Source organism: Mytilus californianus, unplaced genomic scaffold (assembly GCF_021869535.1).
Source record: "Mytilus californianus isolate M0D057914Y unplaced genomic scaffold, xbMytCali1.0.p SCAF_10, whole genome shotgun sequence".
NCBI lineage: Eukaryota > Metazoa > Mollusca > Bivalvia > Mytilida > Mytilidae > Mytilus > Mytilus californianus.
The window spans coordinates 10,335,330-10,355,003 of record NW_026262582.1 but is presented as its reverse complement, the minus strand read 5'-3'; the positions used below and the strand labels follow the sequence as shown (position 1 = coordinate 10,355,003).

At 33.2% G+C, this 19,674-nt stretch overlaps 1 protein-coding gene across 2 annotated transcripts; it reads right to left on the bottom strand.

Annotated features, from left to right (window-relative positions):
- Positions 1 to 1,460: 1,460 nt before the first annotated feature.
- Positions 1,461 to 19,239, bottom strand: LOC127717581 (acetylcholine receptor subunit alpha-1-A-like). Of its 2 annotated transcripts, XM_052223283.1 has the most exons (8): positions 19,140 to 19,239; positions 15,838 to 15,905; positions 14,503 to 14,601; positions 8,973 to 9,124; positions 7,397 to 7,441; positions 6,915 to 7,030; positions 2,861 to 3,393; positions 1,461 to 1,847 (listed from the first exon to the last, which is right to left on the bottom strand). In XM_052223283.1, the coding sequence occupies exons 3-8, from the start codon at positions 14,537 to 14,539 to the stop codon at positions 1,471 to 1,473; spliced, it is 1,260 nt and encodes a 419-aa protein (XP_052079243.1). In that variant the 5' UTR covers positions 14,540 to 14,601; positions 15,838 to 15,905; positions 19,140 to 19,239; the 3' UTR covers positions 1,461 to 1,470. The 2 variants fall into 2 exon arrangements, with proteins under 2 accessions (XP_052079243.1, XP_052079244.1); XM_052223284.1 differs by lacking the exons at positions 14,503 to 14,601; positions 15,838 to 15,905.
- Between the last annotated feature and the right edge of the window lie 435 nt (positions 19,240 to 19,674).

Here is a 19,674-nt window from a genome sequence, read left to right as displayed (position 1 = left end):
TAAAGTATCTCATATGAAAACTTATTAGCCATATTGCAATTGATGATTTGTTTGCGTTAAAGGGGATTTGCTTGGGGTCGTTTTTTTTTAGTTGTACCTCTTTACTTGCGGGACTTCCGGTTTTCCTCGTTTCGACGTTTTACTAAATTTTAAGTAAAATGTTCTCTCTCTACTTATGAAGAATGCAATTTAATGTAAACTGTTTACCTATAATATCGTATCCTCACATTTTATAACAATTCAGAGGTAGATTCTTGCAGGAAAAAACTTTTTACCGGAGCATTTTCACCATGCTCTTTCAGATTAAGGGAGATAATTTATTAAAATCATTAATGTTAAAGTATGTCCTCCTAGTTTAACTATATAACTTATGTAGTATTTCAAACATGCATGTAGTTAGTCCATTTATATATGCAGTATGGTGTCTTAATTGAATCAACTTTTTTAAAGGCGCTGGGTGGTGCTTTTCGTTGCCCGACTTTTAAGAACGTCATTATCGATGTTGTGTAACGTAAAAGCAGTAAAACATGGTCAAAGGGGGATTACTCGAACTTATCTTTGTAAATTCGGATTTTTATACAGGACTCGTAGCGCAGTTTAGCCATTATTGATATCAACAAAAATGGCGAAACACGGGAAAGAATTGTCAGACGACAACAAAAAGGTTATCATAAGTTTAATTGAAAGTGGTCATCGAGCAAGCAATGTTGCGAAAAGCTTAGGAATAGGTAAATCCACAATTTCCCAGCTTAAGAAACGTTGGCGGATGCGTGGTAATACAGAAAATGTGCCTCGAAGAAAAAGGAGAAAAACTGTTACAAAACGGGCAGAAAACACCCTGTCACGGATTGTGAAAACTTCTCGTCGTTCGATTTTAAAGGATATCACAAAGGAATTTTTTTTTTTTTTTTGGCGTCCATTAAAAAAGTTGACTCATTTATGGCACCATGCTGTATATATGTACAATTCTCTGAAACTTTGTATTTTGTTTATGAGAATACATGATTCATTCATTCATTCGTGGTAAAAAATCCTCTGTTGAATTTTGGGTACGTAATAAGTCTGTTGCAAAACAAACTTTCTCTTCCTATCCAATATACACTTGTTTTCTATCGGCATTCCAAATTTGCCGCCATTCATTTTCTCCACCAATAAAAACTGGCTGCAATAAAGCCAAATATTCGGAAGAGTGTCGTTTACTACCAACAATCAATCAAGCAATTATTGATATAAAATTGAAAGACAATTATGACTACTTATAACAATAAAGCGTATTATTTGAGATATTCAGAAGTTCATATATATAGGCTATTGTGAGTATCCCTTCATTTGATATAATATCTCTACCAATGCCAATGTATCGTATTATTTGATATTCACAAGTTACTTTGACTTCCAATGACATTAAAGCTAATTAATTACTTAACATAATATCTATGTTACTATAACATCCAGTGACAATGTACAATATTACTTGATATGATATCCAACCAGTAATGTCAAAAACAATATAAATGTCATAAAACAAATAATAAGTAAATACAATCTCAAGAAAAATCCATCTAATATTTGACTGATGTCTTTCCATGTCAATGAACCAAGTTCACCAGAATGTTTGTCGGTGGTTTCGGGTACACTGTCTTTAGCTTCTCCATATGGTTGCACTTTTCGTCCACACAAACATGAATTATCTTTCCAACATGCAAATTTAGCCAAGCAGCTAGTCGACATCTTTATAAGCCATTTGGGAACTGGAAGTTGTTCGTTTTTATGATGACAATCTAATACATATATAGTTATGATTACGGACAGCACACCCAAAGCTAGGACAAGCAGTAAGTAAATAGCTGAAATAAACATGTATTATAAAATGTATAATACTTCAAACCGTATTCATGGTGACAATCCAATACATATATACTACTCACAGCGAATAAATAATAGGTAAATACACAGGCACTTGTCTCAGAAAAAAAATCCTCTATACCTTACTTAATAATATAACACAAGGTACTTAAAACTCGCATTTTTTAAAAATGTCACTCGGTCGCGAACTTCCGTTATATTTCGATTTCACGGTTGTCAACCCCACTAAAACTTGATAGGTATACGATTTAGAATATTGGTTTTTTAAACTATATGTAATAAAATTATAAAAAGAAAAGTAGGGGTTAGTGGGCAAAATTGGTATTGTCACCATAAGGATAACACTAGAGGATTCCGAAAATCTGATATAAAGTCAAAAACATGAGAAGCGAGTATCCTTAAGCCGTTTTCTGTGTAATGTTTGGTTGATTGTTTGAGTCTTTTGTTCATCGTTTCTTTTTGGCAATGAACTTAACTGTTTAATGTGTAGCCTATTACGTATTCATGTTCTAGTACTTAACAAAACTCCTGCATGGCTAAATGCCCTTTTCAATATGCTTCATTTAATTACTGTGTATTCATTTGTATTCGTGGAGTACCAATTTTCGATAAGTCAACCACGATTGTACAAGTCTTCAACGGAGAACTAATTTCATATAGCTTGTGTTCAAAATTTTGCAAAACCACGAAATCAAGTATACACAAAAATACAATCTTTCCTCAATCCACAAAAATTGTACCCACGAAATTGAACAAATCTACAGTATAACGTATTCATCATTCATGCTTCAATTTAACACACTTTAAAATATACCACACAAAAACACTGTTTCGATAATTCCGATTTAAAAAGACAATCATTGGTGTTTAATTAAACGACTTTAAATAACATTACAAAAAAAACCCACTTTTTTTTCAATAATGCCGGTATTAAAAACTTCAAAGGATAGTTACGTGTTACTATTTCTAGATGTTTATTCACAGGCATACTTACTTAACACAGAGGTAGAACTTGAGGAGGACGGCATGTTATCAGATATAATTGTGAGATAGACAGCGTATGCTAGTAATACAGTTAGAGAATATCCTATCCTCTCTCCCGAATCCGGAGGTAGTTTGAATACCATGGAACTCAGGAACGCTAACAGAACCATTGGAATCAAGGAATTCAACACATGGAACACTGGTCGACGTTTGAACGTTAATGTGAACGTTATTTCTGGTGTAGAAGATCCCTCTCTAGTATTTGAGGTCGTGTAGGCTGAAAACCCTTGGTATTTCCATTCTCCATTCTCCTTGTAGTATTCCAAACGAACAGCTTCCTGCGCAACATAAAGTGCTATCTCTATTGAAGTATATCCCCACGTGGTAATAATCACATCACATGATTGGGTATCGAAAGGATAATATGTCACATCTGTCTCACAGTGTGTAATGTAGATTCCAGAGGGTGTCCAAATGACTGAGCCACCCGATTGAATTTTCATCAGTACATTTGCGTCACTCACTATCGAAATATCACTAACGCTACAAAGATGTACAAAAGATAAGACAGTTGACTTTATATGATAAGCCCAAATGCTAAGGCAAGTATAAACAGTACCTTGAAATATTTTTTCCAGGTTTGAGTACAATACTGAAAGCGACAAATAACCTGGTTTTCATTTGCTTGATCATCACGACGGGGCGAAATATGGAACCGGAACTGCTTACCCTCCGCAGCACCTGAGTTTACCGCCGGTATTTGATATTGCTCTGTCTTTACGGTTTTCTAGATAATGTTTTGTTATTGTTGTTTTTCATTTTGTCGTTATTATTTTGGTCATGTCATTAGGATGTTAGTCTTTTGAATTTTATGAATGTCACATTTTTTGCCTTTGACCTTCTCATGGGTGTACTTTGAGATGAATACATTTGTATAATGCATAATATATTCTGGAACAGGATAACTGATCCTTGAAGAGCACCTTACGTATACGCAATAAGATAATGTATCAATGTAGAACATCTTACGTTTACGCAATAAGATAATGTATCGATGTAGAGCATCTTACGTATTCGGAATAAGATAATGTATCAATGTAAAACATCTTACGTATTCGGAATAAGATAATGAATCAATGTAGAATCTTACGTACGTATTCGGAATAATATAATATATCAATGTAGATCACCTTACGTTTTCGGAATAAGATAATGTATCAATGTAGAACATCTTACGTATTCGGAATAAGATAATGTATCAATGTAAAACATCTTACGTATTCGGAATAAAAAAATGTATCAATGTAAAACATCTTACGTATTCGGAATAAGATAATGTATCAATGTAAAGCACCTTACGTATTCGGAATAAGATAATGTATCAATATAGAGCATCTTACGTATTCGGAATAAGATAATGAATCAATGTAGAATCTTACGTACGTATTCGGAATAATATAATATATCAATGTAGATCACCTTACGTTTTCGGAATAAGATAATGTATCAATGTAGAACATCTTACGTATTCGGAATAAGATAATGTATCAATGTAAAACATCTTACGTATTCGGAATAAAAAAATGTATCAATGTAAAACATCTTACGTATTCGGAATAAGATAATGTATCAATGTAAAGCACCTTACGTATTCGGAATAAGATAATGTATCAATATAGAGCATCTTACGTATTCGGAATAAGATAATGTATCAATGTAGAATCTTACGTACGTATTCGGAATAATATAATGTATCAATGTAGATCACCTTACGTTTTCGGAATAAGATAATGTATCAATGTAGAACATCTTACGTATTCGGAATAAGATAATGTATCAATGTAAAACATCTTACGTATTCGGAATAAAATAATGTATCAATGTAAAACATCTTACGTAATCGGAATAAGATAATGTATCAATGTAGAGCACCTTACGTTTTCGGAATAAGATACCATATCAATGTAGAACATCTTACGTATTCGGAATAAGATAATGTATCAGTGGAAAACATCTAACGTATTCGGAATAAGATAATGTATCAATGTAAAGCATCTTACGTATTCGGAATAAAATAATGTATCAATGTAGAGCATCTTACGTATTCGGAATAAAATAATGTATCAATGTAAAACATCTTACGTATTCGGAATAAGATAATGTATCAATGTAGAGCACCTTACGTTTTCGGAATAAGATACTATATCAATGTAGAACATCTTACGTATTCGGAATAAGATAATGTATCAGTGGAAAACATCTTACGTATTCGGAATAAGATCATGTATCAATGTAGAAAATCTTACGTATTCGGAATAAGATCATGTATCAATGTAGAGCACCTTACGTATTCGGAATAAGAAAATGTATCAAAGTACGTATTCGGAATAAAATATTGTATAAATGTAAAACACAATAGTTATTTGGAATAAGATAATGTATCAATGTAGAGCATTTAACGTATTCGGAATAAGATAATTGTATCAATGTAGAGTATCTTACGTATTTGCAATAATATAATGTATCAATGTAAACCCCCCTTTACGTATTCGGAATAAGATAATTTATCAATGTAGCGCATCTTACGTATTCGGAATTAAATAATGTATCAATGTAGAGTACTTTACGTATTCGTAATAAGATGATGTATCAATGTAGAGCACCTTACGTTTTCAGAATAAGATAATGTATCATAATGTATCAATGTAGAGCTCCTTAGTAATTTGGAATAAAATATTATATCAATATAGAGCATCTTACGTATTCGGAATTAAATAATGTATCAATGTAGAGCACTTTACGTATTCGGAATAAGATAATGTATCAATGTAGAGCACTTTACATTTTCAGAATAAGATAAGGTATCATAATGTATCAATGTAGAGCACCTTAGTTATTCGGAATAAAATATTGTATTAATGTAGAACACATAAGTTATTCGGAAAAAGATAATGTATGAATGTAGAGCATCTTACGTATTCGGAATAAGATATTGTATTAATGTAGAGCATCTTACGTATTCGGAATAAGATAATGTATCAATGTAGAGCACCTTATGTATTCGGAATAAGATAATGTATCAATGTAGAGCATCTTACGTATTCGGAATAAGATAACGTATCAATGTAGAGCATCTTACGTATTCGAAATAAGATAACGATCAATGTAGAGCATCTTACGTAGTCGGAATAGAGATAATGTATCAATGTATTTCATTTTACGTATTCGGAATAAGATAATTTATCAATGTAGAGCATCTTACGTATGCGTAACAAAATAATTGATCCTCGTAGCATAAGATTGATTGATTGTTGTTTGCTGCTTGTTTAACGTTCAGTGACAAATATTTAATATAGTTGTTAACTTCTGTGTCATTTGGTCTCTGATGGAGAGCTATCTCATTGGCAATTATACCACATCTATATGACCTTTAAGGTAGGTCAGCAATCATACCATATATTCTTTTTTATGTGAAATAAAGGGGGATTAAAACTGCCACTGATAAATGAGGGTTTGTACGCTACGTTTAGAAATCTAGTCTCGCAACTGTCTACCTATGGACCCCTCAAGGAGCTGTTGTTCTCTAATGTAATGAGATCATGACACCCTGTCAACATAAGGCATCGGATAAAATGTTCGAAAATCCGGTACCTTTCGGACATGGTTGTGAATTTATACATCCTATAAAGCCAATTGAACGCCCCTACTAAAGTAACAGTTTCCTGACGGACGGGAGAAGTCCCCGGATGATTATATGTCTATACTGCAGTTTACCCTCTAGACTTCATTCGTGTGGACCCGTTATTTTCATTAAATGGATTTGAGACGTCATTAAATTTAATCAAAACCATAAAAGTTTCAATAATTTCAATAGAAAAGATTTTTCAAATTACGAAAATTCAAACTGCAAGTTTTGTATATCGGAGGTACACTTTTACAGGGGACAAAACTTGAGACTTTGAAAAAAGGGGAACAACAGGCGACGTCGAGCATTCTTTCAAATAAAATCTGAGTTAAATACAAAAACTTGCGAGCCATTTCAAAAAATGAATATATAGACTTACGAATTTTCAATAATAAGAGCCGGCCGCCAAATATTTTCTTCGTTACTGTAAATAGCCGGTATACTTGTATTATAGGTGGCATCTTGAGACCAGTCTAACCTCTGATCATCCCAAAACTGTAATTAAAACGAAAGAAATAGAAACCTGGTAAGGTTATACATGTATTATATAAAAAAATATAAAAATGTATCAAATTTAGGAATTTGACCAAATCATAAATTGTTCCAAGGGTAATCGTTGGTAGACATTTTTCTGATTGAACGGTCACTGTAGCAAGTCAAGGATATGACAATTAATCGGAAATTGTTCTAAAGATAATCGTTAGAAGATATTTTTCCGATGTCGGGCAAATAGTATATATTTGCCCAATGCAGGGCAGATTGAAGACTTAATATTTTCTAAGTCGGGCAGATAGTAGATATTTTCCGATATCGGGCAGATTGGACGGAGACTGATTTTGAGCTTCTGTATTTCAGTCTTACCATTGTCAGATATCCAGCTAACGACATCGCCTGGTCACTTATACTCTAAAATGGAAAAAGATAGTGTATCATGTATAATCTTACAGTAACTATTTAGATAAAAAAAACCAGAAATAATAGCGCTGCATATTAACTATTTTTTGTTTCATGCACAACCACTTCATTTCATTCCCTTTCCAATACTAGTAATATCATTTTGTGGTATTGTTTTTATTTAACTCTTATATGATTTGCATATCTACAAATATCCGATATTATGTTAAGTTTGTGAGTCAGTGGCCCAGTTTACACATAACCCCTTGAAAATTGTATTTAATCCTTAAAATTCTCAACCCATATATTTGAGTTTTTTCCCTTCAATTTCAACTTTCATGGAACCCCAGGATTCAATTAATGTGTATCGTGCATGGATCATATATCACAGTGAAATCGACATAGTATTTACATACATGGTAGTTTCGGCAACATGATCTATCGGATGGTAAACCAAGGGTGAAAATCAAACTGACCAACCACATTCGAATGTTTATGTCTCAGTAAAGTAAAGATATGGACAATACGTAACTGTTTAGTGTCTTTGAATATCAGCTGTATTTGTACGAGGCTTAGAAACAAGTGTAATGCGAGCTTCAGCGAGCTATAACTCCTGTTTCGAGCCGAGTACAAATACAGCTGATATTTAAAGACACTAAACAGTTATTGTATTTATCCTGCAAATCATTTTGTACATTGTTTTTGTTTCGGAAGACAGAAAAACTCACATTTTTTTGCATTTATTTTCGATTTAAAATCCTTTGAGGCCCACGTAGTAATATTTTTTAAAAATCACAAAATCAGCTGATGACGGGTATGCCGAAAAGAATCTCATGGTCAACAATAATACATCGCTCAAAATTAATCATTCTTTATTTTAACGTAACAACTAATTTCAACAGTAAAACGAAATAACAAAACATTGTCCGATTTAAGACAAAAGTGATTGATTTGTCCTACGCTTCAGAATGTCGAACTGTCCGTACATTCACTGATTATTGACATTGTTGCATGGTTGATTTTGTGGGTTACACATTCAAGTTTTGAACTTTGAAGATTGGCGCCGGAGAAATGGAGTCAATCCTGCTGATCATGTGTGTCTATGAGCAGAAAGTGGGTTGCGGATCCGAGACTGGAACATTCACAGACGGAGCAATACTTCATTGGAATGCGATTGCAAAACACATTCTGAGGTCACAAAAGTTCATACAACACTCAACAGCAATACACAAAAATAGTCCGGCAGTGGGCGGAGCTTTAAAGCGATATCTATATAGTATATAAATACAGGCTAGTGATATCTGTTGGGCTGTTAATGTATGATAAGACACACAATTGGATGATAAATAACTTTATCTCGTAGTGAAATGAAGAAATCGGTTTGTCCCATAGTGAAGTGTAAGATATCTGTCTCATATTTAAGTGTTCTATATATAAGTTTAACTCCCTAGTGAAGTGTAGATATCGGTTTGTCTCACAGTTAAATAATGATATCAGATCATCTAGGTAGATATAGAACAAGTAAAATGTTTTGTTTACTTACCAATGAATTAAGAGTAATAATATTTAACGCCACAGTTACATTAACTTGAGATAAAGGTCTGACAAATAGATTGTAGGTTGTTCCGATACCAAGGGACGTTCTCAAATTGTCCTCCAATGCATAACTATATGCTGTGTGTACATTTTTAACAGCTACAAATAGACAGTAGTATAAAAGCAATAATTTGATGTTTGTAAAACTATGTGTAATCAAATATAAACTTTGAAAATTTCCAGAGCTTGTGTTTCCTATCATGATGATTAAAGTAATTAGTTTCCCTTCGAAAGTTTTTCTGACGTCATTATGACGTCATTGATGGTTATGGAATATCCGTGTCAAAGATGACCATTGATATGTTCCAGTTATTATTTCGAAAACTCCGTCCATTGTTCTTCGATATAGACACCAAAGACTGCAACTTATCATCGTTGTTGTACTTGCTATGAGCAACACGACAGGTCCCACTGGTTCACCAGGATCTGCTTATCCTTCCGGAGCACCCGAGGTCGCTTGTTGGTGGGTTCCTATTGTTAGTCTTTAGTTTTCGGTGTAGTGTTTTGTAGACTATTGTTTTGTTAGTTTTTCGTCGGTTTTCTCTTTGGCCATGGTTTAATCTGTTTTACTGATACATTTAATTTCTTATAGTTTGTACTCTTTGTATGTACTTTATAAATTGTCTATACAAAGTAAAATGCATGATATAAAAAAAGATTAAGGATCAACATAAGACAATTCATTCAAACAATCCCTTTAAATTCAAATACCTTGATTTCTAAAAGGATTTTCTTATTTCCTTTCTTATAACCTAACAGAAAGCAAACACAAAAAAAAAACCCAAAGAGAAACACATAACAATGGCTAAACCTGAAGAGTTTCTGCGTAGTTGACATATTTCCTTTTGGAGATCGTTCGAAAGTTGGCATCTTTTGTCACATACATGTATTATATCTCGGGCTCGATGGCGCGTGCAATATATTCTCGTTCTCTTTAAGAAGTTTGCATGCCTGAACCAATAATCCCCGCCGGCAAAATGTCAGCAAGAACAAGATCATCACATACCAAGAAGTTCCGCCAATATTCAATCAAGACTAATGGCTTCAAATATATTTTTTTTCCCAAGAACAGAGACCACCTGGAACTTTTCATCAGCAACAGTAGCTGAGGCTCCTTCCTTGGTATTCCTCAAGAGGGAGCTTTCAACACTATCTTTCTAGTCTGTTCAGTCCCCCGTTTGCCAAGTAAGTGAAATGATGGACTGGGGCTGTGCCGGCGGGGAATATTTCCCTGGTACCGCCACGGAAGTTGGATTGGTTCACGCCAGATGACTCACCGTTTCTTTCTTTCTTTCTTTCTTTCATTCTTTCTTTCTTTCTTTCTTTCTTTCTTTCTTTCTTTATTATATCATACCATACCTATATACTTGCTTTATATATATTTGGTTTTATGTTATAAAATTACTCTTTTTCTTGAGACCACCAAATGTAGATGTAGATGGGGAACATATTTTCGTCATGAGTTATGATTTCTTTTAAAATCGATGGCACGTGCATAGAACACCTTTTTTTGTCACAGATTTTCTCTCGAGATCAATTGCGTGTTGGTTACATTTTCTTCACATACATTTAATAAAACCTCGCCTCAACTCTCTTATATTATTCTAATCAGAAACTAGTTATGTACTTTCAACAGTATTTTGTAAAACTCAAGGTCGGTGCATAATATTAATCTTTTAGTGTTCATTTCAATGAAAATATTGTTTTGTTTGTACAAACTTAAATAATTTTTTCAATACATATGTTTTAAACCTGTAACAATTATCTCTTTAAATCGTGAGGAATAAAGTAGAGCGTGAAAGATTTTTATTGAAATGATTTGAATTTATTGAAAACATTTTATTGATTGTAAATGACAATCGTTTAAACTTATGTCTATATATATGTAGTAGACTAAAGTAAATAATTACGGTACATTTAAAAATATCTTCAGAATTTAAGAAAATAAATACACAGAAGTATAAACTTGCTATTGTGAATTCAGAAAATGTTTTCACAACTATTCTCACAATAAATGAAGTAGTTAATGAAAAAAAAAGACCTTAATAAAATGGGGTTTGCTCATTGTTCAAAGCCGTACGGTGACCTATAATTAATTTTTACGTTATTTAATATATGGATGATAGTTGTCTTATTGGCAATCATACCACATCTCCTTATTTTTATATCAATGGTATAGGTTTTGCTCATTGTTGAAAGCCGTACGATGACATGCAGTGGTTAACTTATACGTCATTTGGTCTGACCACCTCGGTGGTCTCGTGGCAGCTTGTTTGCCTCAAGTGCGGGAGGTTGTGGGTTTGAACTCCGGCCTAGTCAAACCAAAGACTTTAAAATTGGTATTTGCTGCTTCTCCGCTAAGCATTTGGCATTAAGGAGTAAGAGCAAAGACTGGTCGACTTGGAGTCAGAATAATGTGTCCGGGTAAGGTGACATGTCTTCCTGCGGACTGTTACCTTGTGAACTAGCACGTTACAAATCCGGCTCAGTGTGTCGGTCTAGTACAAAGCAGGTTTAATATTCATATTACATTACCATGTTCTTATCCTGAATATGCATATTAATTTGCCGCTGAATGTTAAGCAGTCATTCATCATCATCATCATTTGGTCTCTTGTGGAGAGTTGTCTCATTGGCAATCATACCACATCTTCGTATTTATGTAAAAGACCAAACAAAGTAAACAACAGTCGTTAAATTCGAATCGAATCAAATAAAATACGCGATTACCGATCCTGGACTCACGGAGGACAATAATAAATGAAAAAAATATGATTTGCTGCATGAGATTATAAAAGGGGGACGAAAGATACCAGAGGGACAGTCAAACTCTAGATCGAAAACAAACTGACAACGCCATGGCCAAAAATAAAAAGACAAAAAGACAAATAATAGTACAGATGACACAACATAGAAAACTAAAGACTAAGCAACACGAACCCCACCAAAAACTGGGGTGATCTCAGGTGCTCCGGAAGGGTAAGCAGATCCTGCTCCATATGTGGCACCCGTCGTGTTGCTTATGTATTACAAATCCGGTAAATAGTCTAATTCGGTAGGTCACATTCGTGAAAAGGGAAGGGTATTGTAGATACGACATAAGGAACATATCCGATATCATCTGTGAAACGGTTATTCCATTACGGTCAACCAACTCGTGATGGCGTCCGTAAAATTTACGAAGGGATGATTTCAACTTCACCATTTGGAATTCTTGGTTTAATAGCTTCCTTGTGAGCAGCAATTCTCTATCAAGGAAATCATGATAGGAAATACAAGCCCGGGAATATCGTATCAATTGGGAGATATATACTCCGTATGCAGGCGCTACTGGAATGTTGCTACATAGAAATGGAAAGTTCACAATTGGGAAGCTGAAATCATCTCTTTTGTCGTAAAGTTTTGTTTTCAACCGACCCTCATTGTCAATTTCTAGATGTAAGTCAAGATATGAGGCAGACTTAACTGTATCTGTAGTATCCTTTATCTCTAGTTCGATGGGATAGATTCGTTCAACATAGTCACCAAATTTTGTATTATTTAGTGAGAGAACATCATCTATATAGCGGAACGTAAAGTTAAAGGATATTGCTAACTTCTTATCTTTCTTCCTAAGAAGTTCCTGTATGAAGTCAGCCTAATAATAATAAAGAAACAAGTCGGCAAGAAGAGGGGCACAATTGGTTCCCATTGGAATTCCGAGTCTATTGAAAAACACGTCCTCCAAACGTAACAAATATGTTGTCAATCAAGAAATCAAGCATCTTGATAATGGCAGTTTCAGAGAATCTTCCGTTTGAATCAGAGTGATTCTTTACAAAGTAGGATTTATCCCTCCCCAAGACAAGATACTTGTATCTACGTTCGCCATTCTTTTTAATGAAACAAAGTAATACCAACTTTTTCAATTTGTCTTTTAGTTTGGAATTGGGAATACTTGTGTAAAGTGTAGAAAAGTCAAATGTTTTAATACTATTGCAAGATGAGAGAGTCTTAGATTGTATGTACTCTAAAAGATCTTTGGAATTTTTTAGTATCCACATCTGATTCACGCCACCTCTAGAATAGGCAGTTTCACAATAACTTTGGAGCCCGGCTTTGATTGCTGATAAAATAGATGTTAATAATCTAGAAAGAGGTTTCGTGGAGCACTTGGAAGACCCAGCAATATACCGTTGTTTGTAGGGACACTTATGTAGTTTAGGTATCCAATACAGTGATGGAAGATCCAGTTCTTTATCTTTGGTTGAAAAATTAGCGCAACGTAACCTGGCTAAATTCATTCAATCATATCTTCCATAACTTGGGGTTATAACACGGGTTCCACAGTTCCTTAGGATCACGGAGCATACTATCTTGAATCCGGATCCCTACCAATGGGACCGCGAGCCCTATCATTGGAGTCTGGAGTCCTGTTAGTTGAGTCTGTTGCCCTATCAATGGAGCCCATAGGACACAAAACATTTGCAGTACAATTTAGGAGTTTTAAGTGATTGACAATGCAGGGGCGTAGAAATATTCTTGTTGCATGGATCGATATATTGAAAATAACCATTTTAAAAGAGATATAAGGGAGCTTTATATGTGCCCTGTCGTAAGACAAATTCACTAACCCTACCAACCATGCCCCTTATATCATGTTTTGTCACATATCTATTACCTTTATTTTTTTGGGGGGAGGGGGGTGATGCTTAAGTAGCGTATGCTATAATTGGTTGTTGCCCTGAATACACGTGGTATATAATTATGTTACTTGCTATTCAGAAAACCATAACATATAATAATTTTTCATATAAAAACTTTTTTTTTTCAATATCTTTGATTTAATCATACTTCATCATGGTAAATCTAGTTAAAATGATTTAATCAAACTTCATCGTGGCAATGATTTGATTTTCTCATACTTCATCGTGGCAATGATTTGATTTAATCATTCTTCATCGTGGCAATGATTTAATCATACTTAATCATGGCAATGATTTGATCATACTTCATCATGGCAATGATTTGATCATACTTCATCGTGGCAATGATTTGATTTAATCATACTTCATCGTGGCAATGATTTGATCATACTTCATCATGGCAATGATTTGATCATACTTCATCGTGGCAATGATTTGATTTGATCATACTTCATCATGGCAATGATTTGATCATACTTCATCGTGGCAATGATTTGATCATACTTCATCGTGGCAATGATTTGATCATACTTCATCGTGGCAATGATTTGATCATACTTCATCATGGCAATGATTTGATCATACTTCATCGTGGCAATGATTTGATCATACTTCATCATGGCAAACCAAAGTTTTAAGAATGTAAAATACATTTCATCTCGTTAGAAAAATCAATTTAATTTCCTAAAATTCACCGCACATAACTACATAGACTAAAATAAAAAGTATACTCTCTTTTTATGAGAGGGATAAAAAATACCTGTATCAAAAGGTAATTAATGGAGGACTTACCTGTTGTTAAAAGTAGAAAATGTATTACTACAATCATTGTTAGTTTTCCTTGGTTCTTCTTTCATTCACCAATGTCCAAGTCTAAACTTGAAAGTGGTCCTAGAGGTAGAAAGTTCATTAAAATCTGATAACAAAATACTTTCTTTTGATAATAAAATCCGATACAATTCGGTTCAGGTGATCTTTTTTAAAATTCTTTTCATTTAAATTTTGATCAGATCGTGTCTTTTAAAACTATTTTTGAATACCTTCCTACATAAAGTAAAGGTTTACATTGAAGTGGTTTATATCTAAACTTTTTCTTTCAGCTGTACATTTTTTTAGATTAGGAAAAAAAACTTATAAAAGTGTGACTCTTATTTAAGTATAAATTCGGTGACTGTATTTTATTAGATGAAATATACTGAATTTGCTAATGATAAAAAAAGATAGTAACTTGACACCAAAATGTTCACTTGCTTGATCCGAAAAACAAATCCGAAAACAAATCCGACTTTCCAAAACTAAAAAGACCGTGTGAAAAAAATATGGGGTTAAATATCATTAGTCTATTAAATATTTAAAAGCATACTATCTCATTGTATGTCATATAAGTAACGGATAATGTTAAACTACAATATTTAAAAACATCTAAATCGTGAAAAGTAGTAAAAAGTAAAATAGTGTAACATTTCGTGTAACGTTTGAATAGTTGTATAAATATTGTGTTACGTGTATTTAATTAGTTTGTACATTGAGGGCGTGTTAGTAACGGAGATAAAGCACACAGTCAACGAATAACAAAGAATTGATGTAAATTGTCTGTTTTACGGATTTGACCGTCACGTGTAGGGTTTTATATTTTTACAGATTGACTTGACACTTGCAGGGTTTTATATCATAATACTTCTTAAGCTCCTTGCATTATATTTGTTATTAATGTTGTTATACTCGGCATGAACAATGTTTTTAAGTTAACTTAGAACAAATTGGTTGCTCAGCTTGCTTAAGTTACAGAGACCAACTGGTTGCTTTCCTTTTTTAAGTTACTTAGAAAAAAGTGGTTGCTTTCCTTTCTACAGTCACTTAGAACAAACTGGTTGCCTTGCTTTCTTAAGTTACTTAGAAAAAATTGGTTGCTTTCCTTTTTTTGTTACTGATGACAAACTGGTTGCTTTCCTTTCTTAAGTTTCTGAGAACAAATTGGTTGCTTACCTTTTTTAGTTGATGAGGACAAACTGGTTCTTGTCTTGGTCAAGTTACTTAGAACAAAAGAGTTGCTTTCCTTTGTTGAGTTACTGAGAACCATCTGGTTGCTTACCTTGCTTAAGTTACTAAAACAAACGTGTTGCTTACCTTTCTTACGTTTCAGCAAATTCCAAAAGTCTATGTGATGAAAACAATAAAAATTCACTTTCAGCTAACTACAAAATGTAGCACAATGTGTCAAAATTATAATACGAGCTATATGAACGCGATCATAATATGAATATTCATTTAATTAGTACAGTGTAATTATGTAACACTTTCCTGAATAAATAATACTCGTTCTTACTTCTAACATGCATAGATCCAATCTGATTAAAATTCAGATCTATCACAGTAATGAGGATTACGAAATGCGGGATCTATATTTTAATTATATTGTAATAGATCACTTAGTCTAGTCTGATTAAATATAGTATTTATACAGGTTACTCGTTATGGTGCTCGGAAATGATTGTTTAATGGAAGTGAAATGAGATTCTGTCATTAAACAATTACATGTATATCAATATGTACTGATAAAAATCAATTAAACTAATATACTTAACGAGTTCTTCTTGTTCCCCAAATTAAATCTTGTTGATTAATTTTAAACTTTGTAATGATTGTTAGTTCTGTAACTGATAAAACATATTTGTGAGGCCCCTCATGGGGGTGTCGAAGTAATCTCATAATCGCATATTAATCATTAATTTTTTTTAAACAAGATAATAAAATAATGTAAAAAACTAGTATGTTGTATTTATTTGATTTTTATGATGGACCAAAAAATATGGAGCTTAAATACACAATCATATATTGTCAAATAAAAATAGGCACAATGTTCAAAATATTTAGTTTACACAAATATCATACAATATTTCTGTTTCATGCATTCCAAATGTATTACGACATACTCGACCTCGAATGAGTCAAATCTCGGATAATTCGAATACTTTCGTCCGGTCCCTTCGACTTCGGCTTTACGAGATTCGACTGCGTATAATTCCAAAAATTTTAATTCTTTTTTTTTTCTTTCATTTGGGCTTTTGCTTTCAACTAACAAATCTAAATGAATGTGAAAAATCTTCTTATGCTAGGATTTCAACAAAAATCGTAAATAGGTACAATAAGCTATTTCATTGTGATTGGCGTTGCTAAACAAATTAAAAAATGGTACAAACTTACGAAAAAAAAAATTTCAAACCGAGAAACACCTTTTTATGGTAGGATTTTAACACATTTTTTAATGTAGGTATAATTTGTTATTCCAAATTGTTTTCAGTGCCAAATATTGGGTACAGTTTGTTTAGGTGAAAAACTAAAATACACGTTTACCGATCCTGGACTCACGGTGGACAATAATAAATGAAAAAAATATGATTTGCTGCATGAATTTATAAATGAGCACAACGTAACCTGGCTAAATTCATTCAATCATATCTTGGGGTTATAACACGGGTTCCACAGTTCCTTAGGATCACGGAGCATACTATCCTGAATCCGGATCCCTACCAACGGAGCTGCCAGTCCTATCATTGGAGCCTGGAGTCCTGTCAGTTGAGTCTGTTGCCCTATCAATGGAGCCCATAGGACACAAAACATTTGCAGTATAATTTAGCAGTTTTAAGTGATTGACAAAACAGGGGCGTGGAAATATTTTTGTCGCATGGATATATTGAAAATGACCGTAGAGAAAAGAGCTAGAAGGGAGCTTTATATGTGCCCTGTCGTAAGACAAATTCACTGACCCTACCAACCATGCCCCTAATATCATGTTTTAGTCACATGTCTACGAACTTTATTTGGGGGGGGGGGGGGGGGGGGAGGGGGAATGATGCATACGTAGCGTATACTATAATTGGTTGTCGCCCTGAATACACGTTGGATATAATTATGTTACTTGCTATTCAGAAAACCACAACATATAATATTTTTTCATATAAAAAAATATCTTTGATTTAATCATACTTTATTATGGCAAATCTAGTTAAAATGATTTGATCATACTTCATCATGGCAATGGCAATGATTTGATCTTACTACATCATGGCAATGGCAATGATTTGATCTTACTTCATCATGGCAATGATTTGATCATATTTGATCATGGCAATGATTTAATCATACTTCATCATGACAATGATTTGATCATATTACTTCATGGCAATGATCTGATCATATTTCATCATGGCAATGATTTGATCTTACTACATCATGGCAATGATTTGATTATACTTCATCATGGCAATGATTTGATGATACTTCATCATGGCAATGATTTAATCATACTTCATCATGGCAATGATTTGATGATACTTCATCGTGGCAATGATTTGATGATACTTCATCGTGGCAATGATTTGATGATACTTCATCGTGGCAATGATTTGATCGTACTTCATCGTGGCAAAGATTTAATCGTATATTATCATGGCAATGATTTGATCATACTTCATCATGGCAATGATTTGATCATACTTCATCATGGCAATGATTTGATCATACTTCATCAAGGAAATGGTTTGATCATACTTCATCATGGCAATGGCAATGATTTGATCTTACTACATCATGGCAATGATTTGATCATACATCATCATGGCAATGATTTGATCATATTTGATCATGGCAATGATTTAATCATACTTCATCATGACAATGATTTGATCATATTTCTTCATGCATTGATCTGATCATATTTCATCATGGCAATGATTTGATGATACTTTATCGTGGCAATGATTTGATCATACTGCATCGTGGCAATGATTTGATCATACTTCATCGTGGCAATGATTTGATGATACTTCATCGTGGCAATGATTTGATTATACTTCATCGTTGCAATGATTTGATCGTACTTCATCGTGGCAAAGATTTAATCGTATTTCATCATGGCAATGGTTTGATCATACTTCATCATGGCAATGATTTGATCATACTTCATCATGGCAATGATTTGATCATACTTCATCAAGGAAATGATTTGATAATACTTCATCATGGCAATGATTTGATAATACTTAATCATGGCAATGATTTGATCATACTTCATCATGGCAATGATTAAATCCTACTTAATCGTATCAATGAATTAATCATACTTCAATTACATTGTATACTTCATCGTGGCAATGATTTGATCATACCTCATCATGGCAATGATTTGATCATACTTCATCGTGGCAATTATTTGATCATCTTTCATCGTGGCAATGATTTGATCATACTTCATCATGGCAAACCAAAGTTTTAAGAATGTAAGATACATTTCATCTCGTTAGAAAAATCAATTTAATTTCCTAAAATTTACCGCACATGAGTTCATACACTAAAATAAAAAGTATACTCTCTTTTTATGAGAGGGATAAAAAATACCTGTATCAAAAGGTAATTAATGGAGGACTTACCTGTTGTTAAAAGTAGAAAAGGTATTACTACAATCATTGTTAGTTTTCCTTGGTTCTTCTTTCATTCACCAATGTCCAAGTCTAAACTTGAAAGTGGTCCTACCTTTTCGGTTTAATTGATCTTTTTTAAAAATTCTTTTCATTTAAATTTTGATCAGATCGTGTCTTTTAAAACTATTTTTGAATACCGTCCTACATAAAGAAACTGTTTACATTGAAGTGGTTTATATCTAAACTTTTTCTTTCAGCTGAACATTTTTTTTAAATTAGGAAAAAAAAATATAAAAGTGTGACTCTTATTTAAGTATAAATTCGGTGACTGTATTTAGGTGAAATATACTGAATTTGCTAATGATAAAAAAGATAGTAACTTGACACAAAAATTATCACTTGCTTGATCCGAAAAACAAATCCGACTTTCCAAAACTAAAAAGACAGTGTGAAAAAAATATGGGGTTAAAAATCACCAGTCTTTTAAATATTTAAAAGCATACTATCTACATTTTATGTCATATAAGTAACGGACAATGTTAAA

Bases quoted from the DNA above. Each gene is read 5' to 3' on its own strand.
- LOC127717581 (XM_052223283.1), bottom strand. From the start codon at position 14,539: ATGATTGTAGTAATACATTTTCTACTTTTAACAACAG. The intron at 7,442-8,972 runs GTAAGTAAACAA...TTTCCATTTTAG, and splicing joins TTATTACTCTTAATTCATTG to AGTATAAGTGACCAGGCGAT. The intron at 1,848-2,860 runs GTAAGTATGCCT...TGTTTATTTCAG, and splicing joins AAGTTCTACCTCTGTGTTAA to CTATTTACTTACTGCTTGTC.